We start from the raw sequence: 18,084 nt of genomic DNA, 5'->3' as shown, positions 1-18,084 counted from the left end.
GCCACAAAAGGCTTCATACCTGCCTCATAGAACCACCAGGACAGTGGAAAGGATGGGTAGCTCATCTCATCTGCACTCTTGGTTGTAGTGGGGGGATGGGGCTTTCAAAATGGCCAGGAGAAATAATACCCATGAAATGTTTACAGGACATTTCATGGTCTTCAAAGCATTTTCTACGTATTGTGACTCTTGTACAGCTCTAGTTATTTTATTATCCTCACTTCCTTATTTTGTAGTTGAGGAAAGTTAAACTGATTTACCAAAATCTTAGGGCCAGTCTTGATTCATTTTTTCAGTTGTTAAAAAAAGAAAAGGGAGAGAGAGTAATCACTCTCTCTTGTACCTAGTACAAGACAAGTAAGATCATGATTCCTGCCTAGGTCTCCTGATTCCAGAATTACAGGCTCCCCAGTGATTTTCAATTTTGATACCCACTCCCCAATTCCATGACATGTGGATGTCCTTTACAAGGACAGAAGGTTATATCTACTTTATTTTTATTTATTTATTTTTGAAGATTTTATTTATTCATGAGAGACACAGAGAGGCAGAGACACAGCAGAGGGAGAAGCAGGCTCCCTGCGGGGAGCCTGATGTGGGACAAGATTCCAGGACCCTGGGATCACGACCTGAGCCAAAGGCAGATGCTCAACCACTGAGCCACCCAGGCGTCCTTATATTTACTTTAGAAGTGGGTTTAAATTGATCTGATTTGACAACTTGGCACCCTTTTAGACATTCATTCATTCACTCTGTGGAATGGCTAGGGAGACATGAAACTGTGTGCAAGTGACATGGTCTCTTCCTCATGGCATTCAGATCCCGAGGTTGTGACAGTATCAAGAATGAAATCAAAATCCTAGTTTGGATTTGAAACATGTGCTGTACAATTCTCTAAGTTCTCTTAGGGCAGCCAGTCACTGTCTGCTACCCTGGGAGAGCCATGCTTTGAGAAACCTTGGGGGATGAGGTGGCACATGGAAAGACAAGAGAGAGGCCAAGAGCCACTGAGTCACCATTCTGAAGGGGCCATCAGGGAAGGGGATGTTCTAGCTCTGGTTGCCACAGCTGATGCCATGTGGATGCGAAACCAACCCCCTAACTGAGCCCTTTCTAAATTTCTGACCCACAAAACAGTGAACAAAATAAAGTGAGTGTTTTAATTTAGTTTTAGAGGTCGTTGGTCAACATAACAGTAAACAATTGGGGCAGAATTCTAGGACCTGATCATCTATCCTGTGCAAAGCTGTCTTTGGCACCCTTAGTCCTCTGCTGAGTATTATTCCTGACTCAGGCAGGCCAGCAGGCGGGCAGTTCCCATCCTCCTTAGCAGGCCACTTCTCTTCATGTACGTGGAAGAGCCATAAAAAATCCTGGTACCTATCTGATGAAAAATGGAACAGCTGCTTCTCCTCTGCACCTTGTGAACAATTGCCCTGCCTCTGAGCCTTCCTTGGGGGAGCTTTCCTTGTCCCTCCCAGTCTTAGATCGCCTGGGCAGACCTGATGTTACATGTTAGCTCACCTGGGCAGACCCAATGGCTAGGTGGATGCACCCCCTCAGGAGCCAGTTGTTGAGCAAGCATCAGGGTTCATCCTGGTGGGGCCCATTTCATGCATAAGCTTAGGTTGGCTTTGTGGGTTTCTTTTTTTTTTTTTTTTTCCATTCTCTTTGGGGAGTGACTTTTTGTGTGTGTGTTCTTTTTGGGGAGTGATAAAAGCTGAGCTGCTTATGCAAGCAGCAACGCATGACTCCTAGCCCAAGGCTTCTGTTGCTCTTTTCTTCTCTTCTCCGCCCACAAAAAATAATTTCACATGAAACCTGTTTTCTGGCCAAGGCTTGTCCCCTCCTCAGCAGGGGGCTTTCTTTTTTGTTGACTTTAGAACAAATTCAGATTTCTGTCTCCAGATTTTGGGGCGCGCACAGCTCTAACTTCCTTTGGAAACTTTGCTTAAATACCAGCATACTTGGAAGCCCTTCTGCCTTCTTCCTCCCACAGTCTAATAATTCTTGCACTGGCGGATTGGAGCAATCTTGAGGGGTGGGGGGAGCCAGCTGCTATGTTTGAACGTAGTGTTTCACCCACCTTTTCACACCAGGAGCGGGGGAGAAACTGTGAGCCCTGGGGTGGGTTGGCATGCCACCTCTGGAGCTCGGTGGCTTTGTGACAAGCTCCAGGCATATTAAAAATGCCTTTGAGCCTCAGTTTCTCCATGTGCAAAATGGGGTTCAGAAATAATGCCTGTAAAGTGCACGGGAAGCACATGATAGATCCACAAGAAACTGCAGGTGTTGCGAGGAGGGTGAGGACGGTGGTGTTGACTTCAGGGGAGCCTGGCTTTTCAGATAGAGCTGGTGACGGGGTGGATTTAGCAGAGAGAGCTTTGGCCACTTATTTCCCAAAGCCAGCTGTTCCCAAAGGCTTCTCTCAGCTACACCTGAGAACCTTTAAAATGATTACCTACATGCCCAGAAAAGTGGTGAGACTCCATGATTCTCCTGCTCTCCCTTATCTGAATCAAAATTTGAGCCTTTGCAGAGAGGAAAGGTGAGGGCAACAATTTTCCTTTCTGTTCTAAAGCAGAGCTCCTCGGAGGTGCTATAAATATAAGAGTATAATTATTCTTTCTCTTAGCCTGTGTAAAATAGGAATAATACTGATTGGTTTAAATTAAGAATAAATCAAATGTGGAGATTCTAAGCCCAAAGTGGGGGAAAGCAGGTGGGCTTAGTCACTGATCTGGGTTTGGGTGCAGACCCCCTGCTCATTAGCCACATTGTTTGCTTTGGGACAGCTGCTTTACCTTTCCCTAGCTCAGTTTCTTCACCTGTAAAATGGGGATGATATCCACTACTTGTAGGATGTAGTCAAGGTGAGATGATGTATATGAAATGCATAGCATGGTGCCCAGTGCATAGCAGGTACACCAATGGTGTGCACACTGTGGGAAATGAGGGACTCCAGTGCTGTTTTGCTGCTGTGAGGATGAATTGGGGAGGAGGCAGTGAGCTTCCCTGCCAGTGTCAAGCCACTGAGCTGTCATGCTGGTGGCATCTGCCACAAGCTCAGTCTGAAAGAAAGGGGAGGCCACAGGGAGCCACAGGGGAGACTCATGGGTGAGACCAGAGGGATGTCCCTAATGGCTGGAGGGCTGGCACCCCCAGGCAGGTTGCATGGAGTTCATTTTCTTCTTTGTCTTGGTGACTCAGGCAGTGTTTTGGACAGAGTCCCTCCAATGGAGGAGAAACCCAGGAGGGTCATCTTCACCTGGTTTCCCTCCCTGTAAACTGAGCATCCAGTAATTTTTTTAAAAGATTTTATTTATTTATTCATGAGAGACACACAGAGAGAGGCAGAGACATAGACAGAAGCAGGTTTCCTCAGGGAGCCTGATGCAGGACTCAATCCCTGGGATCACGACCTGAGCCAGAGGCAGATGCTCAACCATTGAGCCACCCAGGCATCCCAGCATCCAGCATTTTAAATGGACTCAAACACTCACTTGCTCACAGCCATTCATTCCCTCTATGCATTGACTGTCCAAAGCGCTCCCAGACAATAATGCTACTCCAGGGAAAGCTGTTTATTTAAAATCTTTATTAATGATGGGAGAAAAATAATGCCATGTGACAATGTTCAGGTCCTGCTGCCTAAATCCATAACAGAAACAGACATTATGACTGAGCAAGCTCACGTGGTGCCAATTCTGAGATCAGATGAGGTTGTTCTTCCTTAGGAAATGGGCTCTGGTAGCATTGTTTTTCCATGTTGTTCTAGCAAAGCCTTTTATTTGGTTCAAGTTTAAATTTCTGTGTGTGTATGTGTGTCTAAGTATGACTACAGCTCTGGGCTGGTGTTTTCCATTTATTTGGTTTCAGGTGTCAGCATTTTGCTGTACTAGGTCAGTCCTCTCCTTTCAGAATAACAGGGCTATTTATTGATACAAAGGAGAGGTGTTCAGTCATCTTGTTAAGATGCAAAGCTCAAAATAAACACCGTATCTTTATTTGGAAATCCACATCCTTCCTTAAAGGAAGGCTCATGAGTAAATTTGTATGAAGTATGAAGCCCAAGTTGAATGTCTATTTTTAATTACTACTTTGCTTACATTTTAGATTGTACAAATGCCTCTGTCGACTCTTACAGGAATTTGGACTGTACTCCGTTTTGAGCCAAAGAACCTTAGCAATAAATACTATTGTATACTTCAAAACATGAAGAACCAGAATGAAATGAGATCTACCTGACTTTTGTTAAGCAACACACTAGTGGTATGAAAAATATACAACAGAGATCAGCGAAGGGGTTCAAATGAACATTGTAAGCAATTTGATGCCTCAGGGGAAAACACTGAGATAATAAATACAAATGACAAATATTTACAATAGAAGCAACAAATGGCACATCAGTAGGCGAACACATAAAACATTTACACTGAGGAAAATATATAAAAGTGATGCCTTTCACACATCCAGCCCAGGAGCCGGTGAACAAATGAACAGCTGACCCAGCAACGCGGGAGAATGTTATTGCTTCAGCTTTTGAGTGATGTAAGTAAAACAGTCAACGTGCTGCAGTGGCCCATGGCATGAGACAGCCATGGTTTACGTTCGGTTCCCATGGCAGAGCCTGACACACCGGTCCTCCTCCCCCCGAGGGCAGAGCTGGATTAAGTGCACCATCTTTTCTGCTTTCTGCAGCTCCAGCTCTTTCTAGGTGCTTCTTCCAGCATTTGTCTTCTTTTCCCCTACACCCAAATGGTTTCTTTCTAATGTGGATCACAAAAGATTGGGGAGATGAGCTTCCAGCACCATGTCCTGGCACTGATGAGATTGGATGTGGGGTATATAAATACTAGCTGGGCTTTGGGTAAGGGCATTCCCTGGAACAAAGTATTTTAGAGTAGATAAATTCAGCTTCTTTATCTCTCGCCTCAGGTTGCTTTGAGGGAGAGCTATAAGCTGATATAAATGGAGGATGCTTACTTTTTTTTGCCAACTCACTAGAATGGGGGTCAGAAAACTCAGGCCCAAGAGCCAGATCCAGGTGGGCACCTATTAAATACAGTTTTACTGGAGCAAAGCCAAGCCTGTTTGTCACACGTTGTCTATGTATGCCTGCTTTCATGCTGCAGCGGCAGAGTTGACTACTTGTGTCTGAAACCACATGATCCGCCAAACGGAAGACAGTGTAGTTTACATCTGGACCTTTAGAGAAAAAGTTTGCTGACCTCTGCTCTAGGAGGAACTGGCCCAGAACACACCTGTCTACTCCTTGTAATACTGGCCTTCTATTTGAGTACTGGCTGCAAGAAAGGATAAGCTTTAATGTGATAACCTAGTAGGAAGGAAAGAAAGAAAGAAAAGGCCTCACTGTGGAACATTCTGAACAACCACAAAACCCTACCGCTGACCCTTTCTGACAATCCTGTTGCTCTGTGCCTTGGATTTTTAGTCTTGTCCCTCCTGCCTTTCCTTTGTCCACTCTGACTCCTTTCTTCGTTGCTACATTTCCAATCTGGATCTGGAAAAAAATCCTGTTCCTCAGTGCTTCCTGGCAGTCCCCTCCATTTATGTAAGAGGTCAGCTTTCCCTGCTGGAAATCACAGCCATCTTTGCTCCCTTCTCCCCCTTTCCATCAGGCACACTGAGAAGCCACATTTCCAACTTGGCTTTGCCACATCAGGTGCCTCACTTTATCGATCTTGGCTGAGCGTCAAAGTGAGGTAACAAAATGCCAAAGAAAATCTGTCAAATATACTCCTCATGTGTGCCTTTTCCTGCAGGGGTGTGGTTTGCCCTGAGTGGCTATGAGCCCATGCCAGGCAGGCAGGCAGGCAGATGTATGGCTCCATTGCTCTTTGATTCCTTTTAAAATAGCACTCAAAAGAAAAAAAAAATCAGCCCCAAAAGATGGGCTGTTATTTCTTTTTCCTTTGAGCTGGTTTTAATGACCCAGTTGCTTTGTTTGAAAGCCATTTATTTAGACGACAGGTATATATGTAGATGTAACTGGATAAATAAAAAAGTGAAGTAGAGATTCAAAGCAGTGGTTAATATACAGACACACAGGGGCCACTCCCTTGGACCGGTCCCACCCCCTCCCCCGATGGAACAATGGCTCAGAAATTATACTTAGAACCCTTGCCCTCCCCATCAAGCAGCTCCAAACCTCCAGGTCCCAGGCAAGAAACTGAACTTCCGTTTGGCACCAAGCACCCACACAGCCCCCGTCTCCGCTCCACCCTTCTGTCTCCCAGCGCGGTGTTCACGTTCACTCCTGCACCCGAGTCCCGCCACCCTCCCTCCGCCAGGGCGGCACCAGAAGCCTCGGCCCGGCCCGCCTGGGGCCCAGCACCACGGGCGCGTCCGGCCTGCCGACCCCTGCCCTTCGCGCCGGCCCACCTCCCCCCGCAGCAGAGCAGCAGGGCACGCTGCAGGCCGCGGTCGCTCTGCGGATGGAAAGAAGACAGAGTTGCAAGGCCAAGGCGGCCGCGTGGCGATCGCACTTGAGGATGTGCAAGAGTGGAGCCCCCCTGGGGAACAGCCGGGAACAGCTGAGACCTGCCGCTGCCTAGGCCGTCTCTGCCTCACCTGTTCATTCTGCTAGCACACACCTTCATCCAGTCCGCAATCCCCACCAAATCCTGCGTGTGACATCCCCCCTCTTTAATGGCAAATGTTTTGGAATGTCCATAGAGAAGAAAATGGACGGCGTGGAGGAAAGATTTCCCGGCCAGGCCTTTTTGTTTCACCTCCGGATATCGGAATACTCGGAGGGTTCCTCCTCCCACTCGCTGCTTCCAGAAGTTCCCTGGCCCCCTTGGCCGACCGCCCTGCCCCGGGCATGTGCGTTCAGGTGGCTTTTGCTACCTCCCTCGCCCTTGGTGCCTCGGCCTGTCTCCCAACTACTGGGCTCTGAGACGTGGTGACCTGCCTCCCCGTGGTGGGTCTTGGAGAGCTTGGCTCTGTCCACTTGGAGTTGGCGCTCAGGGGGTACCGTGGGGGGCCTCTGGATGGCTGAGGTGCAGAAGCTCAAGATGGAGCACAGGCTTCCCCAGTTCTGCTCACACTGAGCCTGAACACTGTGGGTGATGGCCTCCTTCACCTCCTCCCCACAGGTCAACAGCAGGTTCACCAGGTCCACGTAGGGTCTAGAGATTGGGAGCAGAGACAGAGGGAGAGAGAGATGGAGAATGGAACCAATCTTGACTGGGCCACAGACAGCAGTGATGATACCAGGCAAGAGATATACCAGGTTGATGCCTGGCTTCAGTTTTTTTTTTTTTTTTTCCTGGCTTCAGTTTTTAGTTGGGTGAAAGAGCTTTCTGGAATTACTTCCAGCCTTTATCCATAGCCTATGGAGTGCTGGCCTTAACCACTACTTACTACATGGCCATTACCTACCAGGCTCGGTGCCAGGCATTGGAGAGAGGCTGGTCCTAGAGCCTACCACCGGGAAAAGGGCCAGTGATTATTTACAGGTGCAGAGATAAAAGGAAGAACCTCTGGGGAAAGTGGGTGAGGATGCCGGGTTGGGCAGCTGTGCGAATGTTCAAAAGGAGTGCGGGAGAGCTCTGGGCATGCCTAGGATGTGCCACCTAGGAGGGTTTTAGTGGGAGGAGTAGTGAAGTGTCTTGGGGGCCAGTGGAATAATAGGCAAATGGCAAGGGTCTGAAATACCAAACGGAGGAGTCTTTTTGGGGGAGGAGTCTTTGCCAATGTTTCACGTGGCTAACCAGCATTCCCCAGCAGTCCTTGGCTAGCGAAGTTTCTGGATATATCTGACCATGAGCGTTGCAGCCCTGGGCCATCACCTTGAGCAGGGAAATCACTCTGGGACATGAGATCATTTATAAGAAGGAGCAAGACTTTTTTACTCTGTCAGCCTGGGCCACTTGGGTGGCTGCATGTTAGCCCACTTACTCTTCTCTTTGCGAGTTGGCAGTTGCTAGGCACGAAGCGCAGATTGTGTTTTAGGACTTGTGAAGTAGTTCACTGCCATTTTTATGAATTAGTCCTCAAGTTGTAGTTGAACTGTCCTCGTGTCATAGATGTAAAAATGGAGATGGCTGGGGGGGGTGGTGCAGGGAGAGGAGAAAGTCGTTTTTGGAAGCTTCTGGGCTGGGAAGGCCTAGAGCTGGGCTGAGAGCAGAGAAGAGGAATGTTCTGGCTGATAGAGATCAAGCTGCCTTTTAAGGCCTACTTGATGCCTTTGGAGTCAGAGAGTCTGTGCATGGCTGATGGACAGGGTGCTTAAACTCTCTAAGACAGGCCCCTAACAGTGACAAGGACAGTGATAATACTTCTCGGGCTGAGACTGGGGGCCATGGGGTGACACAGAAGAAATGCCGCGTGCATATTTGTTTCCTTCCACCGTTTGACAACTAGCAACTGCCTGCCTCAGGGAGCTCTAGGTCATGGAGTCTATCTGCTACAGCAGCATCAGGATTTTAGTGCCTGATTTGTACCTGCCACCCTCTGAGGCTAGATGAGCAAATTGCAGGGGCTGAGAATCTGTCTTTCTGGGACTAGCCTGATGGTCTTCTTTGAGTTTCTTTCCCCAGAGTAAGGTGAGGGGGCTTTCCTGGGAATGTATGGACTGCCTCCTGGCCTCCTTTGCCAGGGCAGTCTGCCTGCCAGATGAGCTCTCAGAACCCCAAGGCGGATCTGAGAAAGCTGGACTAGCCCACACTCTCTCCTGCCTTTGGCGCTGTCTCCCGAGGAGAAAGCTGCGAGCCATGGGGAGGGGTGTGTGTTAATCTAAGCCGTGTTTTGAGCTGGCATGGTGCCTTCTCAGGCTGCAAGCTCAGCCCGTGTCTAATGACAAAGCCCAGCTTTCTCAACTGGGTGTCAGCAAGGCTAAAAGATTTTTAAAAATACTTGGAGGGGGACGTGCCTGGAGGCTGCCAGCACCCAGTGACAGGGTGTGTGGTAGCCAAGGCAGTTGATATGGGGAAAGTGGGGCGGGAAGGAATGGAGGGAAGTGGAGAGTTTGAAGGGAGCCACTTTAACCAAACATGACTGTTTTGGGGTGGATAGGAATTGGGTTGAGGAATGGGGGGGATGTGGATTCTGGAGTGACTGTGATTTCTTCTTCTCTAAAGGGAAAAGCAAATTGGTTCTCATTTACTTATCTGTGACCAATGCCACACATTCTTAAATGGTCTTCTTGATATTTGGGGACTGATGGGATCCTTTGTGCCAAATCAGTGAAGATAAAGAACAACTCCGTTAATTTGGCTTGAAGTTTGAGTTGGTGCACTGCATACTCACAGCTTCAGAAGGAAGGTAGTGGAGTTCAGTGGGGAGTGAGGTTAGGTGAGACCCACTGCCTAGAGGTGCTGGCTCAGCGAGAGGAAAGAAGACAGTGAGTGCTCTTAAAAGAGACCCATGCAAATGTACGGGGTGAGCCACCTGCATTCCCAGAGTGGGTTGGGGTGGAGGGCTATGTATTAATTCTAAATGATGTGAGAAGGCCTTTGGAAGTAAAAATCACATGGCCCATGGTCCATGGAGGAGGCACCAGAAAAGCAACAGGGCTTTAATGCTGGGGAGGGGCATAAGAACCTCCAAAACATTTGGTTTTCTCAAAGAGGACTTTTCTCTAATCTTAGAAAAGACAAAGTCTTCTTATACTCCACGAATGTAGTACTGACTTATAAACTCATGCCCTTCATCCATTTTTGAGGCCAACAAACTATCTAGAGTGGGTGACAGTGGACTGGGGAGTCTCTCAGCCATGGGGCATCTGCCTCTTCCAGGGGTGGCTCGAAGGAAGGGAATTTTATATTGCTTTCCTTGTGTAATGAGGGTGTATTTGAGAAAAGGGAGGAACTCCTGCTATATCTGGGGGCCAGTGAACCTTTAGCAGGTCTAGTAGGGAGAGAGCCTGTCAGGAGCAAGGAGGTTTCTATTCCTGATAACCAGCACAGTCATATATATTGCCAGTTCCCAAGCTGGAAAGTAGGGATCACACCTCAGAGCCAGAACTTGAACTTCTTAGCTTCCCTTTCCTCCTCTCTTGGGTGGGGATAGTAGTCTCTACCTTGCTGCCCTGTTGGGAATGATAAATGAGATTGTCTGGGTAAAGTCCCTGGCCAAGGGCTTGGCCCACTCACAAAATGATAGCTAATATCATTATTATTGTTGTTGAAGCTGTTGCTCTGTTTCCAAACAGCTGTTTGGAAGAGTAATAACTATTTTATTGGGTATTAGTGTGACTAAGGAGAAGACAAGAGAGCTGCCTGCAGAGATTCATGGCAAATTTTAAAATTCACTGCACAGGGGGGTTTCAAGATACCTAGACTCTCATATCCTAGTGGAAAGTGGCGGGTGATGGTTGTAGTCCTCCGTGATCTAAGCACTGTGTGTATGTGTGGGGGGGTTGGGGGGGTAGGGAGGAGCCTGCTTAGTGGCATAGCTGGGGGAAGGCCATGGTACCAACTAAGGAGCAAGGTTTCCTAAGATTGTACTGATTTGGCCCAGTGAGTCACTGTGTGAAGACCAATGGTGCCATCAAGCTGGCAGGGACTCATATTGGTCTCTTAGCTAGTGGCCTGCTTCCTGCTCTCAAGTCTCTGAGGAAGGAGCCATCATGACCTACCGCCCATGCTTCATGTTAGGAGCAACTGAGTACCACACACTTTATCACTTTGCAAAGTTTAGGATCTTACAGATGGGATTTTTTTTGTTTTTTTGTTTTTTTTAAGGAATAAGATGTCCTAGGCTTATACTAAATTGCAAATCTTTGGATAAGTAAGTTCGAATTTCCCCACTTTGGCAAAAAGGTGTTTAGCTGATTAAAATTTTTGACATTAATCTTAAGTTTTCTCTGGGAGGGTATTAATGTGTTAGAGGAGGTAAACTGGACCTTCTGAGGGAAAGGAGGGCCATGGAGGCAGGAAAAAAAGGCTATTGCTCTCAGCTTTTGGCATTTAAGCCTCTAGAGCCGGACTGCTTGGCTCCAAGCCTGGCTTTGCCTCTCATTGTTTGTATGACTTGTACTTCAGCGAATCTCAGTTTTGTGATCTGTAAAATGGAGATGAGGATGGTACCTACCTGTACAGGGCTGCTATGAGGCTCTGGTAAAAGATTCATGTGGAGCACGGAGCATGATGCCTGGCACTGAGTAAATGCTCAACCAATGTTATTAGCTCTCAGCTGCCTGTTGGGGCACCAACACAGCCATTTGGAACACTCGGACCTGCTGGGATCTGGGCCCAGGGGAAGGTGAAGTGTATTTCTGAATCCTACACATTTCATGCTTTAGTAAAACATTTTCTGTTTCTGTTGCTTATGCTTTTGAAACCAATGGTGGAAATTTCTCTCACTTTTCCCGAAGGTCAGCAGGAAAGGGACTCCCAAGGGAGTCAGTGCAGCTTTCTGAGATAGACCGGAGACCAGCCTCCAAAAACAAGCCTCTCAAACTCCTCCAACACCAGCCTGTGCAGTGGGCCCCTCCTTCCCACGAGCCCCTGTGGGGCAGCACTCACTCGTGCAGCAGTAAGTCCTTGAAGTGGATCATCTCCACCATGACCCGGGTGTTCTCCTGGGCAGCAGAGCACAGATCGTGTTTGAGGTAGCATTCCCGTTGTAACTGGAACACCATTTCCTTAATGGCTGGGCACTTCCGGCTTATGCAGCCAAATCGATGCCGCAGAGCGTGGGCCTTACATTTCAAGGCATCTTTGATGAATGATTTGCCCTGAGAACGGAGAGGACAGAGGAGAGAAAGAAGGGGCAGAAAAGACAAGTCCTGGTTAGAGGCTCAGACATTTATCCCTCTTGGGCTTACACAGGATTTTTGTTTGACAACTGAGTCCCAAGGCCCTGCCTCAAACTGATGGTTGGTCCATGCAGGTGACAGGCTGATACTACATCAGGAGGTACATTGAGTGACATGATGCCTCTGGCATCTGGGCAAAAAGGATGTTACTTTAGGAGACTAACAAATCTGCCTCCTTCCTCCCCAGCTGCTGTACTGGTTTCCTTTGTCCTGGGGCTTCTGTGGCCATCTGTCCTTTAGGCAGCCCAGTGTTGGCTGCTTGGTGGCAACTTTTCTGGAACATGAGGGGAATCTGGCCAGATGTAAGTCCAGAACTCCCAGCAAGAGTTTTTCCCAACCAGAAGGTGCCTGCTTATCCAAGTCTCACATCATTGCTTTTTCCTCTGACTCCGCAAGTGACATCAAGACTGAGTGCTATCTGTGCCTCCTTCTTCTGCCTCACTGCCTCCCACCGCCCCCAACCCATACTCATGTCTCCTCCTATCCTTCAAGGAGGAGCATTCTTTTCCTTTTTGAAAACGATTCGACTCCTTTAAACTGTTAGGATTATTGCCTCTAAAAGGCCCGCCTGGCACACTGCCTGGCAGCATCTGGAGTCTGAACTGCCCAACTGACAGCCCTTCCCCCACACTCCCTGCCTCTGAGTGGCTAAGGCAGCCAGGCATACATCTGGCCCACAGTTCTCTTTCCTGGCAACCCCATTAGATTGTTCTTATCCTAGAAAGGAGACAGCTGTTGGTGGTGTGGAGGCAGGCTGGGGCTTTCGCTCCCTTATCAACCTCTCAGGACACAGAGGCATTGTGGGATACCTACTCAAGGATCCCTACATCCCCCATTACTATAGAAACAAGCTGTTGTTGGAGAGGTCACCCCTCTGTTTTTAGATAGGCCTGGAAGTAACTGAGTGGAGAAAGAAAATGGGCTTAGGTTGGAAGTGGGAAGCTAGCCAGCACATTTAATTCAGTTCTTCCTTTAGAAGCAACTGAAATGTCTACAGATAGTGTCTGGTTGCTGAAAAACCACCTCCCAATGGCCCCTTTTGCTCAGATTTTCCAGGGGGAGCCAAATAAGATGGAAGGTAGGGCATGCCAGTTTATGAAGTAGTCACATGCTGGGAACCAGCTTGAGAGGGATGCTTCTCACTTGAGAACATACTCCTGTTGGTTGAGAGAAAAAAGAAGATAATTTATTCGAGGGCTGCAGCAAGAATTTGATATTCTTCCCTGACATCCTGTGGGGTCGCCCTGAGAAACACATCTTTCCTCCGGATTTCCTATTATGTTTCTTAATTCCAGTTAATCCAGAGGGATGCTTTATTAGGGAGCTTCGAGGAGTTCAAATGTTCTCCTCTTTCCTTCTCCGGTTTCTGTTTCCCTCCTGCCACCCCACATCCTCTGCAGGGTAGGCCGCCAGCCCTGTCGCATCCCTCTCTGGTTCCCAGGCATTGCTTTGTCAGGCTCTCTACAGGATGTCAGTAGATGGTGATGGGTGGCATTCATAAGTCACACCATAACTGTTGGCCTCATCCAACGTATCCCCACTCCCCAACGAAATGGGAAAGGAAGTTGATGAGATAAAACAATAGGGGGCTTTGTAATACATACATAGGCTGGGAGACCATGAAGAGGTGAGCCTAATGCCACCTGCCATATATCTGAATTGTCAGCACTGGAACCACAGGATGGCTTGTTAGGTTCTTGCCCTGCTCCAAGAAACAGCTAGGCTTTTTTCACTCTGTGACTCTGGGGTAGCTGGAGTGGGTCAGGCATTATTAAGAGGACTCTATAGAACAGGACTCATTCATGATTTTCAGGTTGGGAGAGGAGGGTGTGCTACTTAGGAGGAATAAGTCTGTTATTCTGGAGGCCCTGAATTATCCATGTTGCCTGCTTACATACCCATTGGAGATGATGTGTTTCTATGAAGTTTGTGTCTCATTTATTCTTCCCTAGTAGGTGAAAACAGGTCTTGGAATGTATAATTGGAGTCCCTATCCTTTCCTCACTCCAGACCTACTGTTTCTAATGGGATGGACCTTGCAGACTGAGTTCTCGGAGGCCAGACATAGTGTGTCTCCCCTTACAAGACGTTTATTATTTGTTATGACTTTTGTGTTCTCTGCTAAGAATCCTTAGATGATTGTTCTACTTGCTCTCCATCCCACTCTGCCTGTGTAGACACAGCTTAGGAGTGGAGAAGGATTTCACCTATATGACAGTTCTGTAGAGCAGAACCCCGTGAGTGGAGTGGGGAGAGACTGGTATCCTGCTGTCCACCAAAAATGTCTCTTGCAAATGCTAAAACATGCCACGAAGATCAGCTAAGGACACCTTAGCTTCACAAGTCCTTCCAATGAACATTTCAATCATGCTACGCCAACCTAAAACATTTTGTGCTCTATGTGTTTTTTTACCTGGGCATCAAATTTTCCAGCGTTGTGTAGAAAAGTCATGCAAATCCCATGTAAGCCTCGAATCTCACAAGAGTTGTTCTCGAAACATTCAAACACACCACACCCCACATCGCCAGCGTTGACCAAACAGTGTTGGATTTCCGCTAAAATGAGAATTACATACAAATATATACAAAATTCTCAGCCACGCTGGGGAATGCAGAGAGGTCGGCTGAAATAAAAGTTAGTAATGACTAAAAGTAAATTTAAAAAGATTAAGTTAGAAATGACTATTCCAGGATCTAAAAAGCCAGGGCAAGAAAATGTCATCATTCAATCTATTTATGAAAATGTCAGTATTGGTAAATACCGTATCTGTAAAGAAATCAGCCAAACCTACGTTTACAAAAATCACAATCAGAAGTTTGGTCTGTGCACTCCATTTTTCCTCTTCCCATCTTCTTCAAGTCTTTGTGGAAATACTTAGTTTGAAAGCAGAAGCTATTTCAGCTTTCTAAACCCACAGACACAAGTAAGATATTTTAAATGATTAGTTTGGTCTCCCCCTTCCGCACTTCATCAATTAAATACCCTTCTCTACTTGGAACCCAACGCTGCTGCTACTAAATCACAAGCATTTCCTTCCTGACCCCCAAATTCAAGCGTCCAAAAAGCAGTTTCAATTCAGCTTTATGATTCAACACCTAAAAATCAAAACAAAATTCCTATTAAGGCAGCGCCTCCAAACCATCAGCATTAAAAATACCAGGCTAGGGAAGCTGCGGTTGGGAGCAGGCTCGGGAATCGAGTCAGATGGGGGCTAGCCTGCGGAAACGCAATCGTCGAAGTTAGAGGCTCCTTTTAAATAGAGATCCAGTGTGAGATATCACTTAATCCCCTAGAAATTCCCGAGACCCAAGACTTGAGAGTTTGCTGCCCTCCTTCGCAGAAGGTGGCCCTAATTCATCTCTCCAAAAGGATAGACTGAGGGAGTTAACTGTCAGGCTGCCGCTTGCAATAGCCTCTCTCCTGCACGCCCCCCCCCCCCATTTACAGATTTAAGCCAACCACAAAATTACATCAGAAAAGTATATTTTGGAAGAAGGGCGGGGTCCGAGTAGATAATCCTCATTCAGATTAAATCTACCGAGAGAATGAGGGGCGTGTATTTGTTGAGGTCACCAACTACCGAGAATCCCGTTCAGTTCTCAGGCACAGCACTGGAGAGGGGGAAGGGTGGGCGCAGGTCCTAGGATGAGCCCCGCGCCGGCTGGGGGCGCGAGCGCTGGCGCGTGGAGGCGGGAGGCTCCCGGATGATCCCACGCGCGGCCCCGGCGCGCCGGGCCGGAGCGCGCAGGGCCGCGGTTCCCTCGCTCCCGGCGTCCCTAATGGGCACTCGTGCATTCCTGCTCGTGCGGTGAGCGCACGCACGCTGGGTTTCAGGCCCCCAAATAAGGGGGAGGCGGGGGGAGGCGCCGAGCGTAGGAGCTCTAGGCAGATTTTCTTTCTCTCCCAGGAGCTGGGCAAAGGGCCAGCCCCGTGCCCTGCACGCCTGGCTCTGCTCGGCAGCTTGCCGGCGAGCGGCGAGCCGGCGGAGCAGCAGCCGCGCACGGCTCGGGCCGTGCGTGTCACCATTTCTGCGCCTGCCGACCTGCCCTGGAGAGGGAAAAGGCGGCAGCACCTCAGAGGGACGCTTTGCGCCACCCCCCGACCCCTCCCCGGAAAGCAGTGCCCCGGAGCGGAAAGTTCGCAACGCAATCGGTCTCGCTTACAAAGTTCTTGGATGTCGGGCATCTTCTGAGGAGGGGGAACGCGGTCCTGTCGCAGCCCGCCGGCTGGGAAGAGAAGTTCTCCGGGCACGGGGCGCAGGCCGGCCCCGGGGACCCTCCTTGGCTCCCGCGGGCCGGCCGGGATGGAGCGCGGAGCTCTGAACCAGACCGGGGGCTCCGGGACCGGCACCGGCCCTGCCGGGCGCTGCCTCTTTTACCCTCGACCCCGGGGAGGACAGCAACAAGTCCTACCCCAGCCATTTCATCACCCTGCCAGCACGTGCGGATTCCCGGCGCGCGGAGCCCGGCGCCGACCGCGTCTCGCCTGGCCTCGAGCTTTCCTCGGCACGTCCCGCGCCACCCCAAGAGTTTGCGCGGCCCTAGGTGGGCTCTGGGTCCCGGGCTCTCGGCCCCGGGGCGCGCTGCGCGAGTGCACGGTGTCGTCCCCCAGCTGCTCCCCGCCGCGGGGGCGCTCGCACTTACCTGTGTTCTGCAGGGACAGGCGGCCTTTCTGCTGGGAGCCCCTGTCTTGGGGACCCTCCGGCGGGTTGGTGGCGTCGGTCCCCCGCGCCAGGTCGAAGGTGGCCAATACCAAAGCCAGGGTCACGAACTGGCCCAGCCGCTCAGCACACATGGTTCTTGGTGTAAACCTCCCGTCCGGAGACCTGGATTCTTTGTGTTCCCCTCCTCCTCTTCCTCCTCCTTGGCCGCTTCCCCTCCTCCTCCCACTCTTCCTCCTCGCTCGCCGTTTCCCTCCTCCTCGCGGCCGCAGCTCGGATAGAGGTTACCCAGCGCCCTCCCGTAGCTCTCTGGAGAGCATGTGACCAGGCCGTTAGCAGCGCCGCGAGTGCCGGGCAACGGCAGGGATGGTGCCTCAAATATCCCTGGAAGCTCTGGTGTCACTTGAATGAAGGAGTCGAGCAGGTGTTGTCCCAGCGGCTGGACCAATCCGAGACCCCGGCCCGTTTGACAACACGGCTGGGAGGCGGGGCCTGCGCCCAACTACTACGCGAGGAAGCGGAGCTCCGCGGGGGCGCCCCACAAAGTTGCCGGCCTGTGCGTGTATGAGTGTGTGTGAGCGGGTTTTCCAGGGCCATGGCCGAACGCACTTTAAAAAATAAAAGCGAATCCCAGCTCGGACTGCAGCTCGAGAAGGGCGGGAGGACACGGTCCGCGCCGGGACGGCGTTCCCCCCAAGCCCCCCGCCCCCGGGCCCTTGGCTCGCATCACACCCGCAACGTGCTGGGAAAGTTTCCTCTTTCTGTCCCTTGGAATTCAGTGAGCTCCTAAGCCCCGAGCCTCGACAGATTGGGAGTTTCCCGGGCACCGTGACGCTGGGGGCAAGCGGAGCACAAATGGGAATTCCTGGCTCTGTGACGCTTTGCATTTAGGAAAAACAAAACAAAAACAAAACCCTCTCAAACTGAGACGAGAGAAGCGTTAGACAGGACTTGGCCTGGGGAACTGCCCCATCTCCCTCCCGATTTGGTGGGCCGTGCAACACCTAGTGTGCCGGTTCCTCGCCCTTCCCCCAACCCAGACGGATTCCGGGCTGGGCCGCAGGGATCCAGGTGACCGACTGGACTTGCATCATTTCCAGGCGGCTGGCAGGGAGGCCCAGGCAGCCCGGAGGCAGCCCGCCGCGGCGCATCGCTGCCCCAGAGGTCCGAGCTTGAGAGGCAACTTTACGCGTCTCCAAACACACTCTTCCACCTTCCCAGGGCGCTACTCGCCGCCCCGCTCCGGGTTCCCTTTGCACGCCAGTCATCGATGGACATGGGTAAAAAACCAAAACCAAAACCAACCCCCAAGCCAAACCCAGGGGAATTCTCTCCATCTCTTCCTTCTTGTTGGAGCTTCCTCCCCAAGCCCGGCCGGACTCCATCGCCCCGGCCGCTCCCCTCCGCCCCCCAGTCGCCGGCCCGCGGAAGCTGGGAGAAAGTTGGGCGCCGCTCGGAGCGCCTCTTCCCCCGCTGTGTGTGTACGTGTGCACGCTCACGTCTCCCCGGCGCCGGGGCCGGGGCCGGGGCCGGGGACAGGAACTGCTCTGGGCACCGTCAGTCCGACGGCGCAGCTCCGGGGGCTTGCGCGGCTGGGGGGGCGGGGACCGGAGCGCCGCGGCCGAGCGCCCCGCC

At 50.4% G+C, this 18,084-nt stretch overlaps 1 protein-coding gene across 1 annotated transcript; it reads right to left on the bottom strand.

Moving 5' to 3' along the window:
- Nucleotides 1-3,581: 3,581 nt before the first annotated feature.
- STC2 (stanniocalcin 2) lies at nucleotides 3,582-17,710 on the bottom strand. Its single transcript, XM_077895510.1, has 4 exons — nucleotides 16,433-17,710; nucleotides 14,202-14,344; nucleotides 11,496-11,707; nucleotides 3,582-7,154 (listed from the first exon to the last, which is right to left on the bottom strand). The coding sequence occupies exons 1-4, from the start codon at nucleotides 16,581-16,583 to the stop codon at nucleotides 6,752-6,754; spliced, it is 909 nt and encodes a 302-aa protein (XP_077751636.1). The 5' UTR covers nucleotides 16,584-17,710; the 3' UTR covers nucleotides 3,582-6,751.
- Between the last annotated feature and the right edge of the window lie 374 nt (nucleotides 17,711-18,084).

The sequence above is a fragment of the Canis aureus genome, chromosome 4, assembly GCF_053574225.1.
Source record: "Canis aureus isolate CA01 chromosome 4, VMU_Caureus_v.1.0, whole genome shotgun sequence".
NCBI classification, from domain to species: Eukaryota; Metazoa; Chordata; class Mammalia; order Carnivora; family Canidae; genus Canis; species Canis aureus.
Note: the sequence above shows the minus strand (reverse complement) of the source record. Positions and strands in the feature narration are given on the sequence as shown.

What these genes read in the sequence shown, in the direction of transcription:
- STC2 (XM_077895510.1), bottom strand. Translation starts at nt 16,583, where the DNA reads ATGTGTGCTGAGCGGCTGGGCCAGTTCGTGACCCTGGCTTTGGTATTG. An exon ending in CCTGTCCCTGCAGAACACAG is followed by an intron (nt 14,345 to 16,432) that starts GTAAGTGCGAGC and finishes TTCTCATTTTAG; the next exon opens with CGGAAATCCAACACTGTTTG. An exon ending in CTGGAAAATTTGATGCCCAG is followed by an intron (nt 11,708 to 14,201) that starts GTAAAAAAACAC and finishes CTCCGTTCTCAG; the next exon opens with GGCAAATCATTCATCAAAGA.